Source organism: Xiphophorus hellerii, chromosome 17 (assembly GCF_003331165.1).
Source record: "Xiphophorus hellerii strain 12219 chromosome 17, Xiphophorus_hellerii-4.1, whole genome shotgun sequence".
In the NCBI taxonomy this organism is placed as follows: domain Eukaryota; kingdom Metazoa; phylum Chordata; class Actinopteri; order Cyprinodontiformes; family Poeciliidae; genus Xiphophorus; species Xiphophorus hellerii.
The window spans coordinates 11,703,007-11,716,734 of record NC_045688.1 but is presented as its reverse complement, the minus strand read 5'-3'; the positions used below and the strand labels follow the sequence as shown (position 1 = coordinate 11,716,734).

General features: G+C 41.2%; 1 protein-coding gene across 2 annotated transcripts in view; it reads right to left on the bottom strand.

The window, feature by feature from the left end:
* Positions 1-231: 231 nt before the first annotated feature.
* The window catches only part of prickle1b (prickle homolog 1b), a 30,167-nt gene continuing 16,670 nt past the window's right edge, over positions 232-13,728 (bottom strand). For both annotated transcript variants that reach the window (XM_032589131.1, XM_032589130.1), the window contains exons 2-8: positions 9,391-9,591; positions 8,631-8,744; positions 5,758-5,895; positions 3,457-3,660; positions 3,189-3,375; positions 1,904-2,902; positions 232-1,810 (exon numbers count right to left, since the gene is read on the bottom strand). In XM_032589131.1, the coding sequence (XP_032445022.1) occupies positions 852-1,810; positions 1,904-2,902; positions 3,189-3,375; positions 3,457-3,660; positions 5,758-5,895; positions 8,631-8,744; positions 9,391-9,579 (2,790 nt within the window). In that variant the 5' untranslated portion in view covers positions 9,580-9,591 and the 3' untranslated portion in view covers positions 232-851. The remainder of the gene's footprint in view (positions 1,811-1,903; positions 2,903-3,188; positions 3,376-3,456; positions 3,661-5,757; positions 5,896-8,630; positions 8,745-9,390; positions 9,592-13,728) is intronic.

Genomic DNA, 13,728 nt, shown 5'->3' with positions numbered 1-13,728 from the left:
TTTCGCTGTCTATAGATACAGACATGTTTGAGTAGCTTTCTGTGTTGTAGCCATTTGCTGACTTTTGAAGGTCAAGACTACCTAGCTTGCATTACTTTCATATTTGCTTGTTTTCCCCTCTTATTTCAGTATTTAGGAAGTTTGTCTACTCGAAGTCAACATTAGGAGAAACAAAAAACATTATATGTTACAAATTGTATAACCCGATTCACGCAGAGCATACTTGAACAATTGGAGAAAAAATATTTATTGCAATCACCTTTACATCACAGAGCGTACGTTGGTTATCTTAGAGCAATGCTGCTGGTCGGGTGCAAATACAGGTGTGTTGCTGCCGGTTCTGTACTGGTTTGTGATTACATAATATGGAAGGTGTTGCAAACATCAAACAGGAATAATGTGGCCTTTTTCTGTGGACAACTTGGTGATTCTTCTCACTCAAGCAAAACAATTTTTACGCTTTTAAAAGAGTATAAAATACTAGAACTGAAATTTTAACTTATTATTTACATTTTTATGTTGTCTTAGTAAACATTAAATAGTTATTTGGTTAGTTTCTTGGCTCTACTTGCATTGTTAACCTCTGGAGGGGGGAAATGTTTTTACCGTATACCATATTTACCATTGCAAAAATATTAGCTGAACATAAAATCCTCTCTTGGTGAAATTCCAAACTTCCACTGATATTCAAATCGTATCAATGTTGAACATTTTAACCAAGCTTTGCATACACATAATAAGTGTCTAAACAGCTCAGTAATGGCCTCTTTACAGAATATGACAGACCTAACTAAAAATCTTCACCATATTGCTTTGTGTAGTGCACTTCATAAGATTAATGGCATGGTTCGCTAAGAAATGATGCAGTTTTTGGAGCTATGGCCCTTTCTGCAACCAGTCTGTGAGCCGTGGCTGAGGGCCGTGAGCGCGGTCACCCTTGTTGGGTAGTCTTCTGCATAGTAGCGCCCAACCGCTCGAGGTTGTGGGATTGGTTGGCCAAGAAAATACCCCTCTTCCTCAGAGTCTGAAGATGATGAGGAGCAAGTTGAGCACCAGTCATCCTCATCTCTGTGGAGACCCATGAAATGTTCAAACCGTGGGTCATTCTGGTTTGAGCTACGGAGCATATAGTCAGATCGGGTTTGGGAGTAGGCCAGCGGCAGCATGTGTGTAGGGTTCTGAAGACGCATCGCACCATATGGTGGACTTACTATACCCTGCTGCTGAGGCTCAAACAGCCTCTGCGCTCTCTCTACCGGTACCATGTGAAGCGCGTTGTCCGAGCGGGTTTTGCGGCTCCTGTGGCGCCGGCCCTGTCGGTGGTGTTGGGGCCTCCCTCTGCCGTGGTGGCTTGTCGAGTGGCTTCTTGCTCTGCCGGGTTCATCTGGGCAGTACGCTCTCCTTTGTGGCTTCTCACTCATGGGATGTTTCATAACACTAACCTCAAATCCATCATTGTATCCATTGTCCACTGTGTCCTCTGAGAACTTCACCATTTGAGGAGGCCTGGATTGTGACTTGCTCCTCCTTAGAGCCGGAGCTTGAACAAAAGATCCAGGGAGGCCCTCTGAATGTGGAGATATTGCGTGAAGTCCTGTGGGAGCAGCAACCCTCATTCCAAGCCCTATCCCATTCTCTGACTCCTCAACTCTCTTTTCCATGTTGAGACTAAGGGAGTTTGCGCTGTGGTGTATGTGGGATGAATTAAATGTTCCCATGTTGCTCATTTTCTCACACTCGACAGTCATGGAAGAATCCTGGATGCCATGAAGGTTGTAGACTGTGGGTGCATCCCCATCCACTGATGCACCTAAATAAGAGTGAAGAAGGAATATTTGTTAGAATGTGTTTTTGAGATCAAAAGTAAGAAGAACCAAATTAAGACATTAAGCATTGTACATACCAGTGATGTTTGACAAAGCAAGGGAATCCATGGAGTCTCCAACACCCTTCTCAGCCTTCCTTAGCTCGTCAGCAATACACTCCAAGGAGTCCTCGTACCACTCCCTTGTATCTGGCCAAAAAGCTTGCTTTCCTACTCCAGACTGCTCTTGATCTTGGTCATACTCTAGCTCTTGGATCTTTCTTGCACTGGCAGGACCTGGATGGCTTCCATATGCTGAGTCTCCGAGGCCGTCCTGTGACTGGGCCCAGTACATTTCAGGTAGATGCTTCTTGTCCATCAAGCCTGGACTGAGGCTGTTGGCTCGAGACTGATCAGAAGTCTGGCTCTGGGTGGGACTGTTAGGGGCGGGGGACGAGGGGTTAAGACCCACAGATTTTGAATCGGACTTCAGCCAGGGATCTGACATACTTATTACCTGCGTTGAGTCACTGTTGGGGCTCGGTGATTTTAGGGACAGTGGCTGATGTTGGTGCAGCATGCCACGGTCACCAAACTTGAGCAGGAGCTGAGTCATATAGTCCTCATGCTGAGCCCACTCCTCTGGATCCTCCTCTCCACCGGCATCCTGTTCCTCCCGCTCCCTCCAGAACCTCTCCTCCTCCAGACCAAGACGAGTTAGCTTGCTCCCCACTATATCAATGTCCCCATCGCCATCTCTGTCCCCTTCACCCTCCCCAAACCTGTGCTCATAAGAGGTGACTGTAGTAGGAGAGCTAAACAGCTGTGACTGTCGCCACTGTTCAGCGGGCCTACTGCTTTTCCCCATGCGGACGCTCCGTCGGGATTCACGAGAGCGGGCTGACTGGAAAGCGGAATCTGATGAGTCTGAGGCATGTACATCTTCCCCCTGGCTGCAGGCCTTTGAGCAATAGATGCGCCCTTGCTTGGGTAAGAAGGGACAACCCAGCAAAGACGTCTTGCACTGGGCACAACAGAAGCACTGGTCTGTGGCGTGCCAGTGAACGCCTTCGTAGGTCATCTGAGCATGGTCAACACCTAGAGAAATGAAAGTAAGAATCACGTTACCGTAATCTTGTTTTCATGTGTCTGACCAGGGATTGATATAGAATCTTTTTCAATATGTTCCACATTTTGAGATATTAAAGCTGTAAATTTTACATTTGTAACAAGTAATTTGTATTCAAGGTGCTACTTAATAGATTCAGCTTTGGGCTGAATACAAATGCTTGCCACAAATTTAATGTTTTAACACTCAAATTCATGCATAGACATACAGTATGTTTGTCACAAAATTTTTCTCAAGATTTTCAGTATGACTTACCAATGTTTTCACCACAGGCCTCACAGTACTCTGCATACAGCGACTCAAAGCACCCACAGCAGTAGGGCCGTCCATTTTTCATGATGTACCGCTGTCCACCTAGCATAGTCCCACACTCAAAACAGGCAAAGTGCTTCATGTGCCAGTGACGTCCCTCAGCCTCGGTGCATTCATCTGCAAAGATGATCTACGTATATTCGCAAAACCATCGTTAGTTTGCATCAACTTAAAATACAGCAGTTGCTAGTTAAATAATCGGGCCAGTTACCTCGTCACAAGAAGAGCATCGAGGTTTCATGAGCTCTGAGTGGTGTCTCCCGCAGAAGATCTTGCCATTTTGATAGAAATAGATGAGATCCACCAGAAGCTCCTGGCACATGGAGCATGCAAAGCATGCCGGGTGCCAACAGGGACCCGGCCCTGCTCTGGAGGCAAAAATAGCCATCTCCCCTCCATTGATGCCGCCACAACACTGTCAAAGACAAACAGGAGGTAATATGTGTGATTAAGCTGCCAACGCTAATAGTGATAATTACTCTTCCTTGCAAATCTAAGTAAGGCGGATTGCGAAATAAACCTCAAAATAGGCATGTGGAATGAATTAAATCAGTAGACAGTGGAAAGTGCCAAACATACATGACAAACATTCTAATAAATGAGTGTCTTTAAAAGTTTATTTCAGTACATTTAATGAAAAGGGTAAAATACATACAGATTAACTACGCCTGGTAATTAAAGTTTTTATTCTATTAGAGTATGGCAATAAAAAAAAAAATTGTCCCTCGTTTGTCAATCCAATCATCATCACTCACACCCCTCCTCAAGTGGGGTAGGTGACTAAAGGTTATTGGTAAAGAAGATGACTGTTCACAAGCATATTCCTGAAAGATTTAGTGAAAGGTTAAATGAATTAAAAACAGCAGGCTTGAGAGGATTGTGAAGCAAACCCCATTCAAGCCAAAGTCTTTGTAGAGATTTCCAAGGTGTGAACTGTGGCTCAAGTGAGTGCTTCAAGAGCCACCAAAGACGGATGTATCTACAGCTGCGGCATTCCTTGCGTTAGACACCAGATCCAGCAATGCAGCTGAGCCTATATTAAAGCAAGATCGACTTCCTTCACACCTCAGCAGCAGCGTAGGCTGTTCGGCTCCATGCCACTCTGTACGAAGGCAGTGATTTATCCAAAGAAAAGCAACTCCAGGCGATGTAGTTGGTGCATATACTGTGCAGTACAAGGACATACCTGCAGCTCGGTGGCATTCTTATAGTAGAACTTCTTTTTTCATTGACATACACTTGTATATCTGCTATGTTTTAATTTTCGCAAAGAAGGCAAAAATGTAAAGGTGATCGTACCTTGAACATACTGAAGCTAAAGATTATTCGGGGACCTATACCATTTTTTCTTTCCTAGTCCAATCGTCAGTAATTCATAGGAAAGCACCTCTGGTCTGTAAAGTGGCCTTGGCCTTCTGACAAAAGGTCTCATGACTCCACAGAGATCGTTACAGCCTGCCTGAACATGCAGTCTTTATATAACTAGGCATATTTATAAGGCATTCATAGGGAGCTATGGGACAGCATGCCCAGCTGTTAGCCATTATGACCACTTTGGACAGACTGGGGCCTTCAAAACTGTGGTGTTGCATATCACTACAAGCCAAGCCTAGCAAAGCGATGAGGTTTGTGTTGTCATTAAACGCCCTGTGGTTGACAATAGCATATGTCTGCAGAGCTGCCATAAAGATATGCATGTCCGGTCCAACGTGTGTGTATGTGTCCGTTGGAATCCTGGGAGCATGTGTGTGACCTTGCATCCCCCCTCCATTTTAGCTTCTGTGTCTGAGTGGTGACAGACTGCATCTGAATGTTCGGGGAGGGGAATTAGCTTCATCTGCTCCCTCCTGGGGGCCTGGAAGAGGATGTGGTTGAGTCACTCTTCGCATCGGAAGCCGCATAACACCAATATTTACGTTTGGAGAAACGAAGGCAGGCGGGGTTTTTTTTCTTTCTGTTTTTTTCAGAAATACGATCAGCAGTACTTAATGTTTCTGTTTACGGTATCTGCAAGCGCAACTGCTTCTTGTCCTGAGCTCAACCTGACTTCATTCAAAATGTCAAGATGCCTCGCAACCAACTCCGCATGCTCTAATTACAGCACTTAATGTGGAATTACCTGCTTCATACTGTGACTCGTTTGGATAAAAACAGGATTTTGGGACTGTGCAAGAATTACTAATTAATCTGGCCACTTATTTGCAGTCTCTCACGCTGAGTTATAGATGGCAGACAGGAAATTGGCTGAGCTCCTCATGAGGAAAATGGCCTCTCTTCTTGGTTTAAACATGAGCCCTCCAATTTCCCTGTTTCCTCTCCTGCTCTAATGAGGAAGTTTATGTTAGTGATTAAAACGACTATATTAGCCAGTCAGGACCAGAAAAGGATAGTGGATCGGCTTCACGTGATTTAAATGGCTGAAGACCCTCCGGTTGGTTTCTCTGTGACTGTTATAGCACCTCAGCGCATGTGTGCACAATAATATGCCAGTGTGTGTGTGGGAGGCTCATACGTTTTCACAGCGAGTGTGTTGCAGGGCTCTAGGGAGGATCTTTGGCGTCCCTCTCCCCAGCGCCTCCCTCTTTCTTTGGGTGCTGAACATTTGAAGCTCCCTCTTTTCCTCCTCCGTTAACGACTGGCAGTAGCGCAACTGTAGGAAACGACAACAAAAAATGGAATTAAAAAGCATTAATGGTCAATTATTTACATTTTATGTTACAAGCAAAAGCTTATATCTACTTTCTCAGGAATTAATATGTGGTGGATAATTGAACTATGACAAACTGGTTTCAACATTTTTATGAGTAAATCTGAAAATTGTGATATATAGGGATTACTTTGGAGACTGTGTGTTTCTATCAGCATTGGTGATCTCATTAATGAGGCATCAAGTCTTGGACAAATTGCTAAAACTCAGTCATACTGGAAATGGAGATTCCACAAACAACTATTTTCAAGCCTAGCAACAGATTCTCAACTACATTTAGTTTTTGCCTTTAAGTAGGCCATTTTAATGCAAAAAATGTAGTTTACACCAACACATTCAGTTGTCTGAATGCTTAGGTTCATTGTTCTGTTGATTGGTGAACTTCTGCCCCAGTCTTTAACCTCCAACAGGTTTTCTATCAGGACTGCCCTATATTCAGCTCCATCCATTTTCCCATTAACTCTGATAATCATTCTCAAAGTATGACGCCGAATCCACCATGTTTCAAAGTGAGGATGGTGTGTTCAGGGTGTAAGTTTTCTGTCATTTACTGGCTTTTGAATATACAGTCACACAATCTATTCTGCTTTATCTCAGTAATGAGGATGCTGGATTTATTTAGGAATAAATTACATGCAGCTTGAATCTATTTGCTAATTAGGTGAGTTGGATTTCTATATGGGTATAGTAAAAAGGGGTGAAATACATATATATATATATATATATATATATATGTGTTGTTTTTTTAGCATTTTTTATTTGCACAACAATGCATTACTGTCTGTCTACTTAATGGATATGGCTGCATACCTTTAAGTTCAAAGCGAAAGCTAAATGAGCTCCAAGTCCAGCAGATAGCACTGCTTTCATCTGTGTGCTTGGGTGAAGCAGCTCCAAATATGGTTGTAGAAAGAGTTTAATTGAAGCTAATTCTCTGCCCAAGGCTGCTTTGAAAGGACGGCATTAACAATATACAAACCCTTCCTCTGTATTTAGAGAGGAGGATAAAGGCTCAGATAAAAGAGCAGGGCTGTCCTAACAACCAGCTCAGTTGATCTCTAAACAGCTAGCGATGCAGCCTCTGTCTCTTTCTCCTCTCACCCGCGCACACACACACACACACACACACACACACACACACACACACACGGCTTATCCCCTCCAAACCACTGCCGCTCCAGCATCACCTCGCCTCCCCAGGCTGCCAGCGCTGCTAGCAAACATCGTAAAACTGCTCAAACACTGCGAGTGTACCCGTTGTTCTCTCTTCCAAATGTGCATACACAGAGCACCCCTGCCAGCGACTCTTGTTAGTCAGCTGGTGATAACCCTCCATCATATCAGCTAATGTCAACTCCAGTATTGTAAGTGAGAAAGAGGGGAGCTGGTTTGAACATCATAAGCGGAGCAAACAAATGAGATTTGCTTTACTGTCACACGTTTGTATTTTGCTGCGTTTGAGGGAAAGCATCTGTTGTATAAGGTTTCTCTTTTAGAAATGTTGAGCCAGTTAATTCATTAATTCACCACCCAGTCCACTGTATTGTCCGCTTAACACCTGTGTCATGTACATGTTGTGTGCCAGGACTCTCCTCACACATCTAGAGCCAATGAAGCTGTTGACTGTGTATGAGTAGGCGCGTTTGCGTTTCAATTGGCAGCCTTTTGCTTGGGGAGATCCTTAACCTTAAAGATTTTGGATCTTTAGTTGTCACTAATTTCTTTGACAAAAACAGCTACAACCCAAGACCAGCAGCATATGTGAGGACGTCTCCAGTATCCTTTTTTTTTTTTTTTAAGAACTTCAGGACGATTTTGTGCAGCACAGTGGAATTTATTGATGGAGGATGTACTCGTATAATTCTTTACCAGGTTTCCCGGCAGTTCTGTAAGTGATTTCAATGGATTTACAATATATAACCTCGACTATCTGCGTAAAGTGTGACCCTTCTTTGGTTATTTGGGTCATTTTGTTATTGGTTAATATTGGTCATTGTGGGGACAAATCCTCAATTTTGGACTTACCAAGCATCTGAAACAGTTTCTTCTTTTGTTCAACTTTCCATCAATATTCTTGGATAGAGCAATCTATGGATGGCCAGCTTCAATTGCAAAGACTCTTTGTGACTTATCCTATTTGTGGATGATTCAATTGATATCATTAAGCCATGATCATAAAGGATAGCAGAAATAAATAGATGTCTCTCTTTAATCTACATAAAGTCTCCATAAAAAAAGGAAATTAAAGTTTCCTTATTTTACACCGCCTTCTTCACTCGTTTGCCAGCAGTTTTGGATGCAGCGGCGTCACTGCCCGACTTTACGTTCTTGCTTTGGGCTTTCTTCTCCGTTTTTGTGCCTTTGGCCGTTGCAGTCTTATTTTATATTTTGTTGCACAAAATATAAATAAGTCTTTTTTTGTAATATTCTACGTATTTGGGATTAACTCGCACATGCAGCTGGATGCTGCCTGTCAACAATGTCTGCATTTTGTAAGTGAAAAACTAAAAGGAGCCTGATACAAAAAGAAATATCGGTCATAACAAACAGAACAATATGAAAAGTTAGTTTTATTGTTGTCTAATTATGTATTTATTGTGTAACTGGAACATTTGCCCTGTTTCTTATCTGAATAATTGTGTTTTTCTTGTCACACGCTGAACAAGAAGCCTTTGTACCTCGTTGTCGTGTGGCGGGAGCTGGTAGAGGAGCTGTCTGATCCGGTGTTTCTCTCCTGGGCTGTTCACGTACGGCACTTTGTCTTCTGGCAGACAGGCGAAATACATCTGGACCTGGAGAAGGAGAGAGACACATGCATGAGCAGTTCTGAACCGTCGCCAGGCCTTACGGTAACTTCTTTGTTTTGGATTGCTTAAAGGCATTAAAGAGAGGAGAGTCTTAGGCTGTCAACCGGGCATATCGCTGTGTGTCTTTCTTTTGTGACTCCACGGGCCAAACATGTCAATCTATATCTAGTCACAGGCGCCCGACTGTGAAATCTCTTCACACAAAAGCAGACAGCGAGGGACTGTAAATGTTAATGTTTGCCTCGGTTAATTTCCCTTGACAGGAGAAACGGAAGCCGGAGCAAAAGGTGATTGCATGTCGTTGGAGGCAAAAGAAAACATGGCAAAGTATTTTCTGACTGAGTTGAAATGAATGTCTTTATCCTCAGTAAACACAGCTAAATGTGGATGAGCAGATGCTCAGTGTCGGGGCATGTCGGCGCAAAATATCCTTACTTGAACTAAACCTCCTGCTTATAGCAAACAATTTAGCACAATTAAACTCCAATTACATGTGTTGATTTTTCGGGCTTTGTCAGCAATTTATTCTACACTAAAATCAGATTGGTTTTCTAAAACATACCCGTAAAGACAAAGATTATATGTACATCTCTCCAAGTGGTCAGATTAAATCCCTTTGGAAGGCTGTTACCTGTTCAGGCCTGAGTCCCGGCGGCACCCAGGCGTACTCCTCGAGCACACAGCCAGAGTCGTCATCTGATGTGGAGCTCCTCTGGAAGCCCACGGACATGATCTTCCCCACTTTCCCCCCCGAGTGAGCCTCCATCTCTGGCCCTCGGGGCGCGGGACGCTCCCTTCTGTCGCTGCGCTCTAGGTTCATCGCGCTCAGGTGCTGTGAGGACAAATGGAACAGATTGGCGATGTAATGTTTGCAAAAGTGGCCCTTTATTTTTCAAATTCTCTGCCTCCGTCACATGTTTCTAACCTAATTATACACAAATGTCTGCGTTTTGACATTTTGTCATTCGTTTGGTTGGAGTATTGCTGATAGTGGATTTTCTCACAGTTATTGTTTATCAGTTGCTTTCAATCGGTCAATTTGCCATTGTTTATTTTAGTGTCCCTATAAGATAAGTGCCTTTGCCCTGGCGGTGTTGTAAGGGTTTAACTTTCTGGCTGAAAACAAAACATTCGAAGAGCAAAGAACAAACAGTGAAGTAAAAACAGTTTCTCCTCAATTTAGCGCCGAGCCAGTTTACATGTCAAACACAAGAATAACAATTGCAGGGGCGTAGTGCAGAGGTGGCCAACGGGTGGCTACGGCCACAAGATCCTTGGATTCTAATTGGATTAGGGTAGATTAGAAAGCTACTTTCATTATTGAATTGGCACAAAAGGAACAAACATATTTTACAAAGTTTTAAAAAGTTGGTTTATCACAAAACATAAAGAAAACCTAAAAAAATATATAAATTAAGACAAGAATTAACACGAGTCAGAGTAATAAAATGTAGTGATTATAAATTAGTATCTGAGTGAAAATGCTGTTAAATTTAGATAATCTACAGATTGCTTATAGAGAAGAACAAAAAATCTAATAATTCAAAGACCCTCTACAACCAAACATGACTTTAAGTGGAGTTTTAAAGGGACTTCTATTTACCTGCATCTTCAAGGAATTAGAATATAAAATTCCCCACAATAAATATTAACTAAAGGAAATAACAGACAACATACAATGTATAACCACTATGAGAATACCATATTGACTAGACATAAGTGCAAACAGTTCAAAACTTAATTATTTTTTACAGTACACACAACTGCTCAAAGAACCTTATAATTCTTCACACAGAGATTTCTATTAGATATGACAATATGACAGTTATAAAACCTGAATTCATCTTGTGAAATACCAAAAAGATAACATTTTCAGGTTTTTTATTTTTTTGGCTTAAACATAAGAAACCCTAAGTCTGGAAAAAAAGATGCCACTCCCAGTCTATTATACATTTTATCCATTGTAGACCCAAGTTGGACAAAAACTATCAGACAAATCGTTCGCATAAAACGTAGTTACCATTGAGATGCACACAATATAAACAAATCTAATGTTTAGAGCCTGACATGAAATGCAACACAGCACAGCTTCATTTTATGCAAAATCCAACAGTCTGAACTGAATCCCGTGAAACTATTCAGACGCAACAGTTTACAAAACTCAAACTGCAGCAGGAATCTACATGCAGGAGCGTTGCAAACGGATTTTGTTCTATGAGCTGGAAAAAAAAACAAACAAAAAAAAAAAAACGGTTGGACCAGCTAGTGCTTGGAGGGCCATCAATTCTTTCCCCAACTCCGTCTCACCCTCCTCCACCTTCAGCAGTAGCTTTCTTATCTCGCAGCGGCGGCTATGTTCTCCAGGTCCCTCAGCCTGATAACAAGAGCTAAAAGTGTCGAAAAAGCCACTTTCCCGTGCAGACAGGACCCAAACTCTGCATCTTTCCCATGCAAATAAAGACCAGAGTTGTCTGTCTGGGTGAAAAACAGACAGAAACCTCACACGCCCACCTCAAAACTGTATGGAGATTAGATGCTTTACATAAGAACAGAATTTTGAGGGACAATCACGTCTCGGTAGTTTGCGTTGAGCTATAACTATCAGTGTGAAATTTCAATGCCTCTAATTACACTTGTAAAATTCCTCACCTGTGAGTCGCTTTGGATAAATGGGCCGCGTGTCGACATACAGGGACACGTAAATTTCAAATTGTGAGGTTGTTCTATTTGAGGATTCTCATGTCATAGTTTTGTTCGTCGTGCTTTTCTCTCATCTGTATTACAACTACTAGCGCCACTTCCAAAATTGTAAGTGTAAATGAATCACATCTGTAGAAATCTCCACCGACATACTTTTAGGTAATAAATATTTCACTTTATTTTGTGCTAATTGTTTTCATTTTCTAAAAGAACAATAAAAATGTTTGAAGCTATAAAAATAACCTACACTTAACAACTCTGTATTACATAAAGTATCACCCCCAGGCTTCCAACATCACCCCAGGAACAACACTCTGGGCACAACAAGCATTCCTCCAATTAGCATACAAGGCGGCAGAACGTAGAACTTACAGATAAGAGTCGTAGTTTAAAGCAAACCTGCAGCTCTTATCACAGAACAAAAAGGAATGTGTTCATTGCTTTGTTCCTCGGTGGCTAATCTGTAATAGTGAGATAGACGGTGTTATCAAGCAGGAGCTTTTCTCTTTACTCGTCCTTTATCATCTCATCTTAACCAGTTAAGATCAACAAATGATGAGATTAGATGAAAAACATGTTTAAAAAATAAGTTTGCGTCATTAATTATTGCTACAATTCAGCACCCTCTAAAATTAATGGTACCTTTGCTGCAAAGCTGCCAATAATCAAATTCATTTTTGATTGCGGTTACATAATCTGACAGCGGAGCAAATCCAACTTTTAATTTGAGCGTTGTGTTCACTTGAGGAAAGATAATGACACAACAGGAAATAAGTGTGATAAGTAAATGATAAATGAATGGCATGAAACCCAGTTACAGTTTCATGCTACGCAGATGACATTGTTATTTATACAGCACTTTGTCCAACATAAAATGGGCAAATTTCCAGAGATGAAACAATTATGTTCTAAAAAAATCTAACAAAAGCTATATTTAATTACTTTGATTACAATTGAAAATACCAACTATCACTCTAAACCACAGAGGAATAATTAAATAAAAGAATATATATATATATATATAACAACCAAAATCATATAAGAAAAATAGGGCTGGATTAGGACCCAGGTCATCTTGATAATTTAAATAAAAATCCTGGTGTCCTCTGCAAGAAAATGAAAATCACTCTGTGCCGTATGTTTTATATCAATGTAATGACACAATATATTATGGCCACTGCGACACATTTATCTGTGGAAGAAATCTCCAAATCTCAGAGCTGCTGCAAGGATCAGTCACTTGGCGTCACCAATCCCCATACCTACCATTTATTTTAAAGCTTTTGAACCTATCTACATGCCAATAATTTTGGGAGGTGGAAAAATTTATATTTCTCATGCAAAAGTAGTTTTGAGTTACCAAACCTATCATGTATTTTCCATCCTATGTACTTTATACAAAAGTTATAAATAAAAAAATTATAATTAAAAAAAATCCCTCATTACTTCACTTTGACTGAACTTGAGGTGGTTACGCCCTCGTTCATCACTGTCACAATGTGCGTCTGCCATTCAGCTCCCCTGCCTCTCATCCCGCAAGCAACAGGGAAAAGGTGACTGCGGGTTCCTGAGCCAATATACACAGCAACTCACATTTCACCATGTCACCACTTGGCAATAACACAATGGCTGTCTTTGTCACAAAAAAAAAAAAAACACAAACAAAAAGGTATTCCTCTTCAAGATGTGGGCAACTGCAGAGGTTGAGGAGTTTGAAAAGAAAAAGTTATTTTCTTTCTTTTTTCAAACAGCCATTTAGAGTCACAACGCTGCATTGAAGTAAACACAGGCCAGATGTAGTTTTTTTTCAACTTAGCTTGCAAACTGAAAGCATATCAACAAAATACATCCCATTCCCCTTTTTTTTTTGGCGGGGGACAAATATAAATACTAATAGTATGCCAAAAAATAATTGTTGTGTTTATATAACTTTGATTGTGTCATATAGTTTTAAATTGTAATAATCTTGGTCAGTATACGAGTGTCGCATTTCATGTCAGTTATGTGGAAAATACCTGGAACTGTTCACTGTGCTAACTTCCGAAAGCAGGTTGTTGAAAACGTGAATGTCTATAGCATACAAAAGTAGCAACAGGGTTTAGTGTAAAAAATAAACAAATTGACTAAACTGCTACTTATCCAAACATCCTACTTCTTTTCTAACTTCCTCTAGCAGATGGCTGTACTTCAGTGCTTGCTTGCACCTCAATAAAATCAATAGGCATTGACAAAGCATGTTGCCAAATGACAAAAGAATAAAAACATACTA